This window comes from Agelaius phoeniceus, chromosome 2 (assembly GCF_051311805.1).
Source record: "Agelaius phoeniceus isolate bAgePho1 chromosome 2, bAgePho1.hap1, whole genome shotgun sequence".
NCBI classification, from domain to species: domain Eukaryota; kingdom Metazoa; phylum Chordata; class Aves; order Passeriformes; family Icteridae; genus Agelaius; species Agelaius phoeniceus.
The window spans coordinates 6,886,261-6,905,741 of NC_135266.1; the positions used below are offsets into that span (position 1 = coordinate 6,886,261).

General features: G+C 43.1%; 1 protein-coding gene across 10 annotated transcripts in view; it reads right to left on the minus strand.

Moving 5' to 3' along the window:
- The window catches only part of KDM6A (lysine demethylase 6A), a 153,953-nt gene extending 134,538 nt beyond the window's left edge, over positions 1 to 19,415 (minus strand). For 6 of the 10 annotated variants that reach the window (XM_054627958.2, XM_054627960.2, XM_054627954.2 and 3 more), the window contains exons 1-2: positions 18,743 to 19,414; positions 18,475 to 18,538 (exon numbers count right to left, since the gene is read on the minus strand). In XM_054627958.2, the coding sequence (XP_054483933.1) occupies positions 18,475 to 18,538; positions 18,743 to 18,900 (222 nt within the window). In that variant the 5' untranslated portion in view covers positions 18,901 to 19,414. Of the gene's footprint in view, positions 1 to 18,474; positions 18,539 to 18,742 lie in introns of all 10 variants that reach the window. The other 4 variants (XM_077171511.1, XM_054627964.2, XM_054627952.2 and 1 more) reach the window with 2 other exon arrangements.
- Positions 19,416 to 19,481: the final 66 nt, after the last annotated feature.

A 19,481-nucleotide genomic window follows, 5' to 3' on the forward strand; every position in this document is an offset into this window, starting at 1 on the left:
CAACACTAAGCTACAGTCCCATGTTCTCTTATGTGTGTTCCAAGTAATGGAACACTTTTTTTTTTTTTTTTTTTTTTTACAAAGATGCTCTCCCCACCCACTTTCAGATGAGCAGACACACATGATTCACTTTCTGCTGCATCATTTATTTGCTTGGTAGGCTTCAGACACAGACTTGCTCCTTCTTCCAAAACACATATATGTAGCTGTTGCCACCTATTTTTTCAAAATTATCTTAATTCTCAAAAGCTATTTTTCTCTCAAAAACAGAAATATTATCAACAAGATCAAAAGCAAGTGACAAAAGCATTAGCAGATCCAGCAAAATGCAGCATTACAGTTGGATTCTGCTGTCATTTTTGTACAGGACTCAAAAATTAAATAGCTGATTTATTACCCACTTTCATCAACCCAAGTCTAGATATGGTGTGCTGTTTTAAAATTAGCAAAGTGCTGTTTTCAGTGCTGATGTCCTAATGCTCCTACTTGCTTTCACTATCAGAAAGCCACCACTGTCTCCAGTGATCACAGTGAAAGCTACTGATAGTGATATCACTACCACTATTTTTGTACAGTTTATCTGTACAAAATACACCTTTTAAATAGAAACTGTAGCTCTAAGTTGGTGAAACAGGTTTTCAGCATGACATGCTAAGTATAAAAATACAAAGTGAAAAGACCTTTGTCAATAAAATTTAACACATAGTTTGTTAGCAAGCAGAATCTTGTGTGAGGCCTCCCAGAAGGCTCAGAGCAACTGAATAATGTCCTGAAAACAGGAAATACACAGTTCTGCCCACAAAGATGTGACAAGGGCCACTGGAAAGCAGCTATTGGTATTCCAGCTGCATCAGTGGCAGCTGTACTCTACAGTCAAGGTATTAAGCAAAACAGTATCAACTGTAATATTCTGCTTTTCCCTTGAGGAATGTCGTGAGCCTGACTGCTAATGATGAAATGAGAAAATATTTCTGTGCCCTAAGAAATCCACTGTGATTTATTTAGCACTGTCTTCCACAGGCAGGAAGAGGGCTCAGGGACACTGAAGCCAACACAACCATCAGCAGCTGCACCAGACAGCAGATCTCAAAATTGGCATGGGTAGGTAGATCATTGCATATGGGGAAAAAACAAGTTTGGAAAAAAGCAGAGCTGAGTCTTCCTGGAAAACAGCCTAGGAACTGTGACATGAGCAGCTCTGCTTCAGGTGCAGACAGGAGCAAAGGGCACATGCACATTACAGACCTGGAAAAAAAGGGTCACTCATGGAAGACAGAGTTAAATCTATGCCCATGGGCACAACTTCATTCACTGGTTCAAAAGTCTTGCTACACCAGTCTGGAAGGTCCAAAATTCTGTGCTGTTACCAGTGAGTATTCAGGGAAGAGGAAGCACAAAAGAAATAATCCTTATTTTACTACAGTATTCCAGGGGGACTACCTGTGGCTAAGGCATCCCTAGGTAAATGATACTGTGCAATTCTCAAACTTTCCTTCATTCTCCTGGAAACTCTGCTAAAGGGATTTATGGGTTGTATTCAGAAGTCCCTCAAAAGGCTCAGCTTGCATCTCCTTCATTTCCAGGACTCATTTCCAACCATCAGCAGTCGCCTACTCCGTGACCTCGTGTGCCAGATGCAACAAACAGGTCAGTTTGTATCTGACCTACAGATCTCCAGGTGAGGCAAACATCAGATACAGGAGGCTTGCAAATTTAGAGTAGCCTCAAAACAAAAAAGAAAAAACAAATTACAGGGTGGGATCCCCTCAGGGATGGTTTCTTAACTCAAGTTTAGCATTGCATTCTCCATTCTCTGATCCTTCCTTCACCTCCTATACAGCCTGACAGAAGGAGAGCTTTCATATTTTAGAGTCCTGTATTTAGACTGAACAATTAATTGGAACATTCATGTCACAAATACAAGCTACTCCCCAAAATCTTGGGAGATGCTCCTTCCACTGGTTATAGAAGTCGAACATGTGAGAAGACAAGCATAAAATAACTTCTTCACTTAATGATGTGGCCCAAAAGAAAACCTTAATTAAGTCTGAAAAGGACCAATCCTGGTTCCCTGGGAGAAGAGACTGACCCCCACCTGGCTCCAACCTTTTTTCAGGGAATTGCAGAGAGTGGTAAGGTCTCAGCATTTCCTCCATTGAGAACAAGGACCTCTAAAAGCTCAGACAGAACACCAGGTTTTGCAGTCTGCCTGCCTAAAAGTAGATGAGACTAAATGAAAGGGATTTCTCCACAGTAATGCAGGCTACATGCAGTGAAATAAAACACTAAATACTTGTATGACAGCATCCAAGAGAAAGCTATTGAGGATCATTCTAAGATATGTATATATTAAGATGTGCTATTACAATTAATTGGGTTAATTTTGCATATTTATTCATACATTAATGGGAAAACATAGTAGTAGACCTGGGGAAAGGTGGCAAATTTAGTAATGCTGAAAATAAACAGTTTGAAACTATTTTTTTTCTAAAATAATTGAGTGTCTCCCTCTCACCTACATCTCTTCAGACCACTATGTGCAAACTTATTACTGACACCACACATCATGACACTTAAGTGACAGCAAGCCAGGGGCTTGCAAAATTTAAGATAGCCAGATCTAAAAATGCAGGGGGCAATGATAACACAATGGGGGGGACACACAAAAAATAAATCTGTTAACTTACTGGAGAGGTTAGGAGGGCAACATTACACAAGCAATGGAGCTTTTGTCCAAGATAAGACAACTTACACTTCATACAGACATGCAGGTGCAACCCCATGGGCACTCTTCCACAGTAAATGCCACCTGGCAATGGAAACTCTGCCCTTTACTCCAGCTCAAGTCTAATCCCCAAGTGCAACTGTGCCTCCCAAGAGGTACTCCTTCCCCAAAACTAAGGGAATCTTCCTTTTAAGTTCTTACAAAGCAAGAGGTCCAACCAAAAGGATAATCAAATGCCAAAGTTCTGATTCATATGCAGGAAGAAAATGCAGCATTTCACTTAAAATGTTCATTTCAAGGAGTAAAAGAACTCAGCTTTACACTAAGAACCAAAACTGTTCAGAAGCAGCAATTAAATTAATTTGACTCTCTTATCTGACTGTGGAAGGAGAGGCAGTATCACAGTACCTTCCCCTACCCATTCAGCACCTCTTTGTTAAGTTCTAGGAAAAATGTGAATTTCTTCTACACAAACGATTACCCATTCAACAAGCACTATCAAGTTACATAAATGTTGCATCACCTGATGTTTAATAATGTTCTTCTACCTGCCACCTAAGTAACACTGGTCATGCCTCTCACACTGCAGTTTTCATGCACAAAACTCATATCTCACAAGCAGTGGGAAACAGCACAGCAAAGCCCCAGCTGCAGACACCACTGCTGCTTCACAAAAAACAGCTCTAGCACGAGGGTAAGAAAACAATCACACACCTTGGTACAAAAGCCTTCAACTACAGCCACAGAGCTCTAAGGAGGTTTGATTGTGACACTGCAGGTGATGGTGCAGTGATGCCAACACAGGAACTCCTGTCCAGAGCAGAGGAAATGCCAGCACAGGGACAGCAGCAGAGCCTGAGATCCACGTGGGAACACCAAAACCAAGAGGTTGTCCAAATTTGACAGCACACTCATTCTTAAACCCAGGTACCATAAGTATGACTCCATGGAAATTTTTTGTTGTTGTTTAGAAAAAGAAATCACTGACACACAAGGCACCAAGTGAATCAGGTAAAATCTCCTTGTGAGAATGAGTTCATTTCAGCCGTGACATGAAAGGAATCTGGAAAGGTTCTCAAATACTACAGAAAAATCATGAAAATGAAACCACTGGAGCAGGAATGTGTTCCTTCTCTTTTCCAGCTGTCTGAAGCCTGACAGACCTTAAGCAACTCATTAATGAATTGCTCTAAATCAGTTTGTTCCATTTTTGAGTTCTGGCTGTGGAAGTGAGAAAGCCCTGAGGAAAAAGTTGTGAAATGACCTGTAGTTGAAACTTGTTTTCCTGATTCAGTTGGTAAATCTGCATATCTGTTTACCAATCCCTCTGGAAGCAGAATTTCCTGGAGTCAAAAATTCCTACCTAGCTGTGCTGAAGATTCTTTAAAGTCAGTGAGTTCTAATGCACTGGAATCAGTGCTGCACTCTACTAGGGTAGCTTCATTCTCTGATCTTAAAAAAATAAATAATAGTCAAGAACAAATTAAAATAATCTCAAAATATGAACAAGTTTTTTCTAGAATACCCCTGCTGCTTGTCTGGAAAAATTGAAATTACCTTTAAACTGGATACAGAACCTGAAGCAGAGCAGTCAAGCAAAATCCAGAGTGCTGAGGATGGGGCAGGTGACATTGCCTGGCCTTCTCCAGCAGCACTGAAGTCCAAAGCTGCTCCTCAGTTCCACAGGCACCACACATTCCCTGAATCCACCGAGCTCCTTGTGAAAAATGACTGCTCTTATGAAAATGCGCATTTTCTCTTTCATCCAAAAATCATCATAAAAATCACCTCTACCACCATTCTCCTCAACCAAGTAGCAAATAGTGGTTTAAAGTGGAAGGCATAAACTATTCCATTCTTTCAAACTACCGAGGACTTGGCTTAATTAGCAATTAAAAGCAAGTAGTACAATCGTTCCTTTCTCACTGCGCATAATGGAGCCCTCATTGTTCTCAGATTTTTGGCCACAATGCGGGCAAGCTGCAAGTTTGCAACTGGCACTACAGGAAAACATTCTATCATTCAAAAGCAAAAAACAAGTCACCACCACGAAAGAAAATCAACTCATAAAGAAAAACACAATTTAAGATGACAACATTTTTACTGGCAGGGAATAAACAGACTGCAACATTCTAATTCCACTTTTTCCTCACAGAGTTTGAACACATCTACACTCACTGATTCACTGAAGACAATCTCCAAAATCAGGCATTGCAATCCTATACAATGATCATGTCCCCACCATCCACAATTACCTAAGGAACCCTTACACAATCTTCCACAATCCTTTCACCTGTCCCAAACACACCTGCCTCCAATATATTTCCATGCCACAACACAGCTTCTGCCATGCTCTTCTCCTTTTTTAACACAGCAAGTCTCCTTTCTGAGCTTCCATTCAACCATTAACACTTTTTTCAAATTATTTATAGCAAATAAACCTGTAAATATTACTTGTACTGAGACTATACAGAGAAAAAAATCCCACAAATTCAGCCAAGATGGACAGTATATAACTAATCCCAGAAAACTGTCAGAAGTAATAAACTTTCAATACATGAACTTGTAAGTTAACAGAGACCTTTAAAGGTAGAAAATGAGACCTAATTCTGCTCATTAGTTAACATGGACTCTGATGGTTTCTGGGATCTCAACTTACTTAGGCAACAAAAATTAACTCTGCTATGAGCATTAACACCTCCACATCCTCCCCATACAGAGCCAGAAGAGGCATTAAAGCCATTTCAACTGTTAATTTTTTTCATACAGTAAGTAGAGTTAAGAAAGCCCTGAAGTACACAAATATAACTTGTTAGTTAAATTCCATGTGCTCCTACACTAAAGGCAGGATGTGGCTCTATGCTCAGGCACAGGGATCTTTGGTGTTTTTCTGTGTGGGGCCAGGAGCTGGATGATCCTGTGGGTCCCTTCCAACTCAGGATATTCATGATTCTAAGTCTATCTGAGGGGTTTCACAAAGGCACCAGAAGAGGCTGGCTCAGACACACATCTCTGTTGGACTGCCTGATGCTTCCAGTTTTGTCTTCACACACAATATTTTTTTTTTAATATTTTCCTCTTAAGCAAGGAATACAGAAGTATACACTGTTCTGATTGAAAAGTAGCTGAACAGTTTCCTATCATTTATTTTTCAGAAACTGTAAAAAACTATTCTCAACCTTTCCTTTGATTTAAAAAATGAACAAATGAAAACTCATTTCTGCTTAAAAGTAAGGAAAAAACTTTTTTTTAAGGAAATGAGACCCATAAGCCTAATTTGTTGATAATTTTAACAGGTAACACTTGCAGTCTGATAGTCCTTCAGAATTTTGCAGTCTCCCACTCTCGAAAACTTACAGAGCTAAGTATTAACAAAATCACAAATTCAAAGGCTCTGCCCTTCCAACCATTAAAAGGCAGGAGAGATTAAAAATACTTGGAAAACAACACATTTCTGTGCACCACACCAGAGACTAAGAACAAATGAAGCTTTGAGAACCGTGGTGTGTAAAATCTACCCTTAGTTACAATATTTGTAACATGCCCAGAAGCTCCATTAAAGTTTACCAACCAATGTACATAATTTTTGCAGCTCTTTATTCTCCTAACATCACTGCACTTTTTCTCTCCTGCCAGAGGTTGCCTATGACATGCTTTATGATGTTATATAATGGATGTTCTCCATTTTTCTTATCCTTCCACTTTATCTTATACTCTTTCTACACTTTGTTCTATTAAACTTACTGTTAAATTCTCCAGATCAGCATCATTCTCCTTTACACAGGCTTTCAGTTCCACACTTTAAACTATTTCTTGCCCTTTCAACATATCCATCTGTATCTTCCACACTTGCTCAGCTTTCTTTATCCCTCAAATCTAAAGGCAACAAAACATGACTCAAGAGCAGACACATGAGAGCTCTTGGCTTCATTTTCACCTTGAGGAAAGAAGTTTCTTTACTCTTCCCTTCCTTGAGGGAAAGGAGGAAAAAAGGGAAGCAGCAGTCTAAGATAAAGACATAGAAAATACAGCCAACATCTTACTTTTATTTCAAAAATGGAAGAGAGTTCTGTTATACTCAGAGCATATAACAACTCTTACTAAGCTTTTTCACATCCTACACAAACTCTCTGCAATTTTGTTACCTGTTTTGTTCCCATTTTTACCCTGTTTTTAAAATATTCTGAAGCAGGCCCCAGCACCATCAAACACTTACATGCTACTTAAGTTACCAGTAATGTTTAGATGGCAACCAAGCACAAGACTCAGGTAGCTGCAGGAAAGAATAAAAACACAGTGATTCACACTGCCATTCCCCTTATCCCCAAAATTATCTGCATCAGAGTCACCCATTCAATTCCTTGGTTTCCTACCCTTCCTCACATCTCAAAGTATTATTCTTCAACCTTTCTTCTACTTCCTTTAACTGAAAATTTCTTCCTTTGATTATAATACTATATTCTGAAAAACCTTCCCAAAAGACTGCTTCATTTCTCCACTCCCCTAAAATCAAATGGTGGCCTGATTTTCAGTAGTCACAGGTTCAAACATATTCATTAGTACTCAACCTAGATCCCTCAGGATCTTTCCTTCATTCAGAGTTCTCTCATGTTTAGTCCTTCTAACATACATTTTGGGGTTCTTGCTGCACACATGCTCAGATCTGAATCTCTCTCACATCTGCTTGTGCCAGGGTAACTTCACTAAATTCCTTCAGAGTGAGGAAAAAACCAAGTGCACTCATTCCATCCCTCCTCTGCATGAAGAAAGAGAAGTTGTGGATGTTCCATGCCTGGGAGTGTTCAAGGACATCCTGGATGGACTTACAGCAATCTGGTCTAGTGGCAGATGTCCCTGCCCACAGCAGGAGTAACTGCACACTATTAAAGACTCCTTCCAACCCAAACCATTCTATGATTCTGTATAATCTAGTCCTGGCAGCCTGTGCTTCCAAATACAGCTAATTCCATTCTCCATAAGAAAATAAGGAGCAATAATTTTATAAGTACTCCTTACAGAAACAGTGTCACACTAACCAGGACCCACCCTAGCCTCCCAAATCTCTCTCTCAAATGACCTCCACAGCTTTTTATGCCTGAAAAATGAACTGCATTCACAGAATCAGTGAATACCTCAATGAAAGGGTACAAAAATGGTATAAAAGCCCAAGAATTTCTTTGTTCTGGGTCCCCCTCTGCAGGCACAAGACCTGCTGCTGTACCACTCTATTAAATTATTTAATTTTACAAATCCAATGCCTGAGTTTTTGCTGCAGGGAACTCAAGGTCAAGCTTGAAGGAGGAAGTGTGTCCAAGAGTCTGTAGGAGCAAGGAGCTGGAAGGGGCACCCATCCACCAGATCACTGCGCACTCCTGCTGCAAAGGGACTCCAGACCCAGCAGTCAAAGCCCTGGCTGGGGTGTGTGTGACTCCCTAAGTGGTGTGAATTCTCACCATTCTCAGGCAGCAGCACCTCCTTTTAACATGAAAAAACATCTGATCCAACATTTCCTGGCAAACACACAGGCTAGACAAGCTGGCCCAGCACACTGTCCAGCTGCATTATGGAAGTGTCCAACATTGGAGATCCCACCACTGCCCTGCAGAGATTATTCCAATGGCTGACTGTTCTCTTTGTGAGTTTTTCTTGTGTTCAATGGGAAGCTAGTCCCCAGGAGTAACTTGTACCCATTAAATCTTGTCTTATCAATGTAACTCCTTCTAAAAATGGAGTCTCCATCTTCTTTGTAGGCACCCTTTAAGTACTGGAACATACTGGTAACATCTTCCCCAAAGCGTTCTTTCCTCAAGGCTGAACAAACCAGGATCTTTCAGCCATTCTTCACACTTCAGCTTCTCAGTCCTTTGACCATCTCTGCAGCCCTTCTCTGGACCTTCTCCAGCCTGGCCACATCTGTTTTGTTTAGTGGGCACCAAAACTGCACACAAATATTCCAGGTGTGGCTTGACCAGCACTGAGCAGAGTGCAATGATAACTCCTTTGTCCTTGTTGTGATGCCCTTGCTGGTGCAATCCAGCATCCCAGTCTCCCTTTGCCACAGCAGCACACAGCTCATTTTTACTGAGCTAAATCCACCAGGAGGACTCCCAGGTCCATTTCCACAGAGCTGCTTCCCAGCCATGAAGATCTCAGACTGTGCTGCACTCCTGGATCATGTTCTCCCACGTGTATTTGTCTTTGCTGAACTTCATAAGGTTCTCATCAGCCCATCCAGGACATTTCTCCTTTCTACAGATTCACTTCCCCACTCAGTTTGGTACCATCAGCAAAATTCATGAGGGCACATTTGATCCCACCATCCAGATCACTCATGATGGTGTTAAACAGTGACCCAATATCAATCCTGGGGATTCCACTTGTAGAAAGTTTGAGAAGGAGCATTTCCCACCCTGCTCTGGGTATTGCCCATCAGCCAAGCTCCCAGATCCCTTGTCTGGATAGTAACACATTGGTTTCTCTAGGAAAAGGCTGTGGGAACAGCATGGAAAGACATGAAATGCAGGAAGACAATGTTCACCACTAGTTCCACATACACCAAGCAGGTTACTTGTGCTAGGAGGAAATCATGTTTGCCAAGAATGATTTGCCCTTGCTGAATCCATGCCAGCTTTTCCCAACCATGTGCTTCATCAGGATTCATAACTTTCCCTGGGACTGAGATATTGATGGGCTGATAATTTCCTGCCTTCTTCTTCAAACCCTTCTTGAAGATGGGACAACATGAGCCTTCTCCCAGTTTTCTGGAACATTCCCCAATCTCCATGACTTCTCAAAGATTACAGAGAGCAGCCTCCCAGCAGTATCCAGCCATCTCTCTTAACACCTTCAGATGGGTAATTTGTAGGGGTCAAGCTCCTGTAATAGTTTACATTCCAATAATTTCTTCAAAGACAGTAGGTCTGTGCATGCAACTGGATTTTTGTTCCCAAAGTCTGAGGCCCAAGAGTGCTGGTAAAGGCAGAGGTGAAAGAAGTGCAGACAACCTCTGGTTTTTAGCACTGGTTGGCAACTAATTCACCTCTCCTGTTTAATAGTGGGCCAGCATTTTCCTCTGTTGGTGCTTGTTGTTTATGATCCTTTCCTGTAGTTTCTGACATTGGATATGCCAATCTCAAGTCCAGCTGAGCTTTTACTTTTCAAACTGCACCTCTGCACGCTCTGGCAATGCCCTTATGGTTCTCAGTGGGTATTTGTTCATTTTTCTATCCCTGGTACACTCCTCTTTTGGTTTTGATCAGACTCAGGACCTGGCAGCTCAGACAAGGGCATCTCTTACCCTGCCTACTTCCCTTCCTTTTAAAGGTGATGAACTGGTTTCATGCTTCCAGAAGTGCCTTCTGCAAGAACTCCCAGCACTCACTAGCTCCTTTATCCACCAGGGAATCTTCCCTTGGAATCCCTCCCAACTCAGTTCTGAGCATCCAGAAGCTGGGTCTTTGAATTTCTAAAACCTTAGTACTAACCTTCAATAGTGGTTATTTAAAACTAGTGAGTTTTCTATTTTTACTAGGTTATTTTTGAGCTGAAGCAGTTCTCCAGCCTGGTTCATCACACAGGCCCAAAGATGTTTCACTGAAACATATGAGAAGCAACAGAGTATTCAAAATTCTGTTAGGTAGAAGAAAAATACCTAAAAATAAAACCTTCAATTCATTACTCTACCCTTTTTTCTGGTGCAAGTTAAGTTTTCAAATCATAAGATAACAAAAATACTGTTTAAACAAGAAGTTAAAATGGCAACCAGAGTGGAAGCAACAGAATACTGACCAAAAAAACCAAATTACATTTCTTGGCTCTATTTGAAAAGCTGTTGCACTGGACCTTCTGTCTAATGCTGCAAATGATACTCTGAAATTGCTCAGAATTTTAAATTCTCAAAATGGAAGGAGAAATTTAAGGAAAAGCATATTCACAATCCAGTCTGCTTTAATAACCAATCAATAGTAAGAAGTGAATCATAATTCTCAAATGCCACTGTGAGAAAAGGAAATGACTTAAAGCCATTTTAACAAACAACAATTAATTTAACAACTTACCACAAAAGAAATTCATATGCAGACATACAGTGCTCTGTTTGTAATTCATCACACAATTTTAGTCACTCCCTTTACAAAACTGTAAATGAGATCTTAATTCTACATCTTAATTAAATAAGCTCCTGCCATGAACACTACATAGCAAATCCAAGAACCATAAAGGAAGGTAATTTGTCAATACAGCTCTGAAGGTGATCCCTGCATCCTCTCACACTCTGCAGTGAAAGTACCTATAAACAATATTCTTTAACTCCCAAATATGCTTAATGGGGGCTTAGTTCATTAACATGGTATTTTAGGTATGTAAGTAATACCTTCCTATGACTCTTTAAATACAAATAATAATATTCAGTATCAAGAATAATACCTGAACCCCTGCCAAACTTAGACAGAGGCTCATTTTAGACATGTACCATTCAACAAACTTTATAATGGCCACAAGCAGATTATCAAATGGCCCAACCTACTTGTGACAGTATCAGTAAAACTCATCTTGAAAACAAGCTTGGAGCAGAGCCCTATTTAAACAGGCCAGTCTTGGAAAGAGCTTTTCCACAGAGGAATTACTCTACTATAGTTATTTCTTTACTCTGCCTATCCATAAAGCAGAAATCTGTAATAAATATTTAAGTGTTTTTTCTTGCTTTACTGAACTTCTCTCGTCCAACAAACTCAGACTGAACTACATTAAACACAATCCATTTCTTTCTTCGTACCAAAAATGTTCTGTAAGGTACCAAGCTCATCCTCTCAGGTGCACCTATACAAATCCTGGCAGCCTTTGCAGGGCTTCATACAAGACCCACTGATTTCAATTTTGTCTGGTTTTAACTACAAATTAAGCATTCTGCAAGATTAACATTGCTAACACTTTCTACAAAGAGTCAACTGCTCTCTATAATGACACATCAAGTTTAATAAGCATCACTTCAATGTTTAATTGTGAAAACATTATTCAAACATCATGCTTCAAACAACACAGCTGCAGGACTTCACCAAGAAAAGGGGTTAAAACTAAGTAACTGACATGAGTTTTTAATGTGAAATATAAGGTAGGTATGGCACTAAAGGGCTGAATTTGTATCCATGTACCCATCCACATTCCGAATGAGCAGGACAGTGGTCCAGCTCCTGGAATTACCTGATCCAACACTAAACCTGCCACCCAGCTCAGTTCTGCACTCACCTCACACTCACAGCCCACCTCCTTAATTCACTTCTGCAGAAGCTCATCCAAGCCCTCTAAGCAGTAACTGATTTTTACAAAACTAGGTAAGCATTCTCCAACTACAAATATACACATTTCCTTTTCTTTCAGGCTGCTGAAAATACAGCAAAATCCCTCCCGTTATCCAAAAATTCTACCAGGTGAGGACCAAGAAGAACTACTTTTGTTCAGTAATCTGAGAATAACCTTAGGTTTAACTGATGAACCTGTAAGGCTGGAAACCAGAACTTAATTTCTCCACAGAACATAAGTTTGCCTAATTGTCAGAGGGATAAAGAACAACAGCAGGCCATGGCATATAATTCTGGCACTGGGAAGTCTTGTGACAAGTGTTAATCAGGAAGAAGTTGCTTTATAGCCATAAACATTTTCCATGACTCTCTTTAGTTTTGTATCATCTCACTAATGCAATGAAAACAAATGTTTCTACATGCACCAAGCTATCCAAGCATGAAACATCTACTCTTTTCTAAAATGGTATAACAAACATATGGCATAGCTTTTAGAAGATGCTTTCAACACTTACTTCAGATGGTATCAACATTTGCAGATAGTTTTACCTCTATAATTACCAAGTCCACTCAACCCACTCCAGTGAACAAACAGCCCTGCAGGCTGGCAAGAGGCACAGAGCCATGCTGAAAGCACACCTGAGTGATACCATGCACAGACAAAGCTTTAGATTGTCTATTCCTTCTTCACATACTGTACCTGGATTCACCTAGAGAAAATGTGAAAGCTAGAGGCCAGGTGTAGCATGGTGCACCAAAGGATCAATGGTTCAATTACTGGAATGGGATGAAAACAGTTGTGTCCCACCCTTGCAACTGTTTTTCTTCACACTTTTGAAAGTTAAATAATTTATCAGAACCTCTATTCCTCAGCTGCTAAAATACAGGAGTGTTTCCCTCTCTCCTCCATCCTCAACCACTGCCCTCTTTGGCTATTTGATTACTAAAGTCAGTAGGGCAGAAATTACCTTACCATGATGCACATGGACCACTCAGAGGAAAGGACCACTTCAGCCTCCACACTCAGTAGATCAGTACTTAAAAGCTACAATATATAACATACATTCAACAAAAAAAAAAAAATCTTACATTATATTCCCTATTTATGGTCTCCTGACAGTGAAGATAAAACTTGCTGAAATGCAAATGCCAACACACCAAGTGTCCTGCAATCCTAATTACACCTCTACAAAAGCATTTTGTTTGTGGACATGAGATCCATCCTTCTCTCTTCATTAACACATTAAAATGACAAGTGTAATGTTTCTGACTTCATCAATTTTCTTGCCTTCACAAAGTAGTACCAACACTGTACTTTACACTTGAGGAACAGCCAAAACATTCAGCAATATATGTTTAGAGCAATAAAATCCCACTATTAAAAAAAAAAGTCTCAAACACTAGTTGTGAAAGTATCAACACTTACTAAGTATTTCATACTTACAGTACTGTGTAATGTCCACTTAGAAAAAAATTGGTTTTAATACTGGATGAAGTACAAATACTGCAAAGCTATAACCAAGTACCAGGATACACAACCATTATATACACTATGGCTGCGATTTCCAAGTAGAAACATTGTACAAGCAGGAACTATAGAATGTGTCACTCATTACACCTTAATTGGATCCCAGAATGCTGCACCCTATTAATACAAACTGCCTACAAAACAAAAAAAAATACTGATCTTAAAGAAATCTATGGCTCAGTTAAAATTACCCAATAAACACATTCAAAAACGTGACTCCTTCAAAAAATGCTAGAAAATCAGTTCCACCCATAACACAATTTACAAAATTTTATCCAACTTCATCTTGCTCCACAGGACAGACAGTATACTAGATAATAAACCAGTAATAAGAAATGCACAACATATTAACAAAAAACCAAACCCAAACATAAAGAAACAACTCAGATACAAATTTACAGAAATTGGAGAGGCTGCCCACTTCCTGGAGTGCCTTACCAATGTCTCCTGGTACCAATTTCCAGTTTCTCAATTCCCAGTACTGCCATTATATAAGACAAACATTCTTAATTCTTTTTCAAGCAATATTTCTTTGTTTTGATGAAAATAAATCAAGCCAAAATCTTTCCAGTTATTGAAAAAATAAAAAAATACTTTACTACACTAAGATTAACCTGCTAAAATGTTTGCTTGCATCATTATTTCTCAAGCAGCTTGTTATAAATAAAACTGTGTATATTTTATTATGGATTAATAGGAAATTAACATTAATGTCAACACTGAAAGAACAAAGTCAACATATACTAATTCACATTGTCTGAAACTATTTTTAAACAAGCAACACTAAAACTGTAAGAAAAATGAAAGAATATTGCCACTGTGCATTTATTTTGTAAGCTTCATAAAAGCACAGATAAGCACGCTGTTAATTTTGTCAACACATGTGGCCTTCACACAAAGGAAATACCATTTTTAAAATCAGCTGGAAAACAAAAGGGCTGCTAAACCATGAGAGGTAACACAGACTAAAACATGGCATATTGTGTGGAACTACTTCATCTCTCCAAATCGACTTCAACATCAATACTTTTAAATGGAAACATGCTTCAGTTTTTGTCCACAGGATATGACAAACTGATTAAACTCAATGAATAGGAATTAACAAGCATCTTATACCCAATACATCAGACCAGCTACATCAACCTACATCTGTATAGATGCCAATTACAGCTTATGAAACGATGGTTTGTCACTGCAATCAAGTCAACTTTGGCTAAACACTGGAAACATCATCAAAAACAAAACAAAACAAAAAAAAAATAGAAATGCTTTGCAATTCACTTCCAATACAATGGATATCCTCACCCTCCCCCCCTCAAGTAATCCTTAAGCTTCACCTTCTGCTAGAATGCTTTCCTGGGAGAAAGAGACATCAAGACACCAGCAGGGTTTTTGTTTTGGGTTTTTTTCCTCCTTCACGTTAATGTTCTTGTCAACTACGGAAGCATAACAGTGAGCACTTTCTCCAGCACAAGACTGACTACGTTGGATTTCCAGCATTTCAACCAGTTTGAAAGGTGATCTCTCAATTTCCCTCCCCTCTTTCCCAAAACCACACTAACTGCAAACCATGATTTTCAAGCTCTTTTTTTCTGCAAAATAAACGCAAAATTTTTGGCAACAGAAAATTCCATTCCTTTGTCAGACACGCTCGCAGCGTGCACACCATTACAGGAAAGTTTCTTTTGGTTTATCACACACCCAATACATGGGGCAACATTACAATATTCCTGACCCTTAATCTATACCTCTAATAATTCATAAAATTGTACAGATCTCATGTGCCATCTGCCCTTTTGATTTGCTACACCCAGCAGCACAGCTTGGTTCAGTTCACGATACTACAGCCCCATACATCCTACAAAGCAAAACCACCAAAAAACGGGTGACTGCAGCACAAATAGAACCCACAACTAAATTAAAGCTCTAGACATGAAGCCCCCTCCATCCCTCAAAGAGATCCCAGTTTTCTTATTATTAAATCCTGTCAGGGTGTGGCTTTGTTAAACCAAAGTTCCCACTGCAAATGCCTCCTGCGATCCCCTCCAAGCCAATGCACACCTTAGTGAACCCCACCAAAAATAAGGAGTGTCTTCTTGCATCCAGCTACCAAATTTAAGGCCAGAACAGCCTCCTCCTGCTGCACAAGTAGCCAGGCAGGAAAGGGAGCTGTTCCCCAAACAGTTACAAGCCAAAACCTCCCGTGAGCCTCCCCAGACAGGTACCCTGCTCCTGCCACCTCAAGCACAGGTAACCAGGGAGCACTGCCAGCGCCCACTGCTCCAGCCTGGCAGCCTCTGGGAAAGGTTCAATAGTAGGTGTGCTCCTCTCACATCGAGGGGAGCACTGATAAATTTCTGCCTTTGTGAAGAATTCCTCTGGAAACATGACTCAATGGTTTTTCTTACCTGCTACACTTGCACATAAATCTCACACTGTAACGTGCTGCCTTCTAGGTTCTTAAATCAGTCAGTCAGGATTTCATAATTATGTAGTCTAGGGTCTTTGTTAGCTGTTGTTGCTCCATGCACAAAAGGAAACATTTTGTTGCTATCGCTGTAAAACCTATTAATTAACTGCACATATATTCGGCCACAGTTTCTACTATAAAAATAACTGCTACATTGAATTAAAGTGGTCTGCTAGATTAATTGTTCTAAAGCCCTCAATAGAGCATAAATTGCATAAAGCTTCACACAGAACAGGAACGAAGCAGAAAATACCTTAAAAATAGCAACTTCTTATCGGTAACAAAAACACAAGCACGTTCCTTCAAAGTAAAGAGCACAAACAAAACTGAAACTGGTTCAAACCAAGAAATTCCTCTCGAACATCTCTGCACAGAACAGCAACGGTTTAATCCTTCTACTTCCTTAAATAATCTACCTTTCTCAGAGACAAGTTTTACAAAGAACATGCTTTGTGAGGTTACTGTGCAATTCATAAACGTACAAAACACCATCTGAAAACTGAGGTGAAATAGCAAAATATTTGGTTTGCTTGGGGATTTTTTTTAGTATTCACTGCATAGACTCGCAGCTTAATACAGTAAAAGAACATACATAGATATTTCTGAAAGCGTATTTCAAAACTAGCAAAACGCCCTGCAACTTCAGATTCTATATACTAAAATTACAATTGACTGGCATTTTTTAAAAAGCATTATACGTAAGAAAGGCACAAAACTCAACTAATAGGCTGAATTGCTGCTCACACTACCTAATTTTACAGTACGCAAAATTAAACTTAAACCAGGGATTTTATGCGACAGATGATCTAATGACATGTGAAGCTTTTATTTTCTATCTGGCATCCTTAAGCTCTATCCCATACGGGATTCGGTCTAATATTTCCAATAGCCTCAGCAGCATTCACGAGTTCTGGTCCACCAACAGTTAATGTACATTATTTAACTGGTTTGACATGTCACTCCCCTACCTTTTTGATTAATGGGAAAAAGTGCTCTTATAAATAACTCTGAAAATCGAAAGGAAACCGCGAGATTTTTTTCTTTTTAAATATAAGCAGAAAGGAAAGTGTACTCGCTTCTCCTTCCATCCCTCCCCCCTCCCCCCACGTCCTGACATTGAGCTTTTCCAATCCTGCCAGAAATAAAACACCCAAACACAAGCGCAGGCCTAGGCTATCCAATTCAACACGCTTTACAGTCAAATCTTCAGATCAACCAAAACCAGCAGCAGAAAAAAAATAATTCTCCACGATACAGTCCGGGCACAACAATGGGATGAGCAGTGTCAAACGCCAGACTACTGACAGGAACAAGCCAGGAAGCAGGAACCAGAGTAGCACTGTCCCCTTCGCTTCAGCCGTGTGCCATTTCAAAAACAGTTCCACTCATTCTGTAACCCGAACGTTTCCCTGGCGTGTGGTGTTTTAAGCACAGCTGGCAGACACTCGGCTCGCACAGCCTTTGTCAGCAGCTCACGGATGGGCAGCAGAACGTGCTACAGGTTGATAAGGAGGGCACCGGCGCTGCAAAGCAGCAGGAAAGCGCCCAGAAAGAACTTGGGATGCGCAGGAGAGTTTCCCTCAGCCTTCACCGGGGGCTCCACGCTCCCCACGTTCGCTCCCGGTGTTTGTTTCGTGTTTACCTCCCCCCCCTTCTCTTTCTCCTCCCTGTCCGGCCATCTTGGGCCGACAGGAGCAGCCATTACTTAACTAAATGACAGGGCCAACAACTTTCCACAGAGACAAACACCTCTCTCCGGACACCGGGCCGGGCGGCAGCAGCCCGCGGGACGCCCCGCTCCCTGTCAAGCCGGGACGGCGGGCGGGACGCGGGGCTCGGTGAGGAGCGGGCACGCTGGATGGAGGCAGCGGGGCCCGCAGAGTAAACAAGTCACTCGGACGGGCTCCGGGAGCCGCTCAGCGCCGCGCCCGCCCCAGCCCGGACCCCGCGCTCCCTGCGGGCTCCGGCCCCGGCTCCGCTCCCGGCGGCTGGGGGCGAAAATCACGAGGGAGGGTCCGGGGAGCGGCAACGTCAGCAGCGCCGAGCGCGCCCTCCCTCCCTCGCTCTCCCCCCGCTGCCGCCTCCTCCTCCTCGTCCTCCGCCTCCCCCCCTCCGCCCCCGCGCCCCCTCCCCCGGCCCGTCCGCTCCCGGCCCCGGGTTCCGCCACTTTCCCGTCCCAGGGCTGGACGGGCACCCGCATGGCCACGCTCCCCTCGTCCCGCTCGGAGAGAATGGCGGGGGGGGAGGGGGGGCTAAAAAGGAAAGGGGCAAAGGCGGCAGCAACGCGCTGAGACCCCGCGGAGGTGGCGGTGCCCCCCGCACACCCCCTGCACACACTCACCGTGCGGGCCCGGGGGTCCCGAGGGAAGGGGCGGCGGGGCCGCCTCACTCCCCATCCCCCGTTTCACCCCCCCCTCCCCCCCCATCCCCGCTCCACATCCACCCTCGCGCTTACCTTTAACAGCAAGGCCTTCGTTCTGGCGCCATCTTCATGAAGCCTCAGAAATCCGAAGAGCCGGCTGCGAGGAGGGGAGCGGGCGGGAGGGAGGGGAGAGAGAGGCACCGGCGTTAGCGAGAGTCAGCGCGGCGGGCGGGCGAGGGCAGAGCGCGGCCCGGGAGCGGCGGCGCACGGGGAGCCGCGGGCAGGGGAGCGGGGGGACACGGAGGGAGCGCGGGCCGAGCCGGGACACGGAGGCGGCCGGGGCGCAGTGGGGAGCGGGTACCTGTCGAGGCCGGATAGGGCTTCTCTCTCCTGGGCTGTCAAGCTGGCGAAGTCCTCCTCGCTCTGGCCGCTCGCTTTCCCCGCCGCCATTTTCTTTTCCTCATCACCGAAAGGAGCAGCAGAGGCGGCGGCGGCGAGCGACACTCCGCACGATTTCATGGAAACGCAGCGTAATTAACTCGCGGATCGCACCCCCCCCTCCCTGCGCGCCCCCAACACCCCCCAGCGCCGGGCGGGGCGGGGTGCCCGACACACACACACACCACAACTTTTATTACAACAACAACAGCCGGCAGGGAGGGGGAGGGAGGGATGGAGGGAGGGAGGGGAGGGGAGAGGGAGGGAGGGAGGCGGGGGGAAGCCCCGCTGCTCGGAGGAGGAGGAGGGAGGGAAGGAGGGGGGAGGGAGCCCCAGCGCTGGAGACTCGGGGGAGGAGGAGGAGGCGGCGGCTGCGGATGGCGGCGGAGCGGTGTTTACATCGCCGCTCGCCGCCGGCGGCGCGGGGAGCCGAGGTGTCGGGGAGCCGGGCGGACCCTCCCTGCCTGCCCCGTGGCTCGGGGTGTGTTTTGCCGCCCGTACAAACTTCCCCGGAGCCGCTGCCCAAAGTTGTTGTAATTGTGTCACACCGCGGACCCCGCGCGCCGCCACCGCGACCCCCCCGTCCAGCCCCGCCCGCCCGCGTCCGCGCAGCCAATGAGCGCCGCCGCCGCGCCCCACGTGACCTTTGTTGACTTACGTCA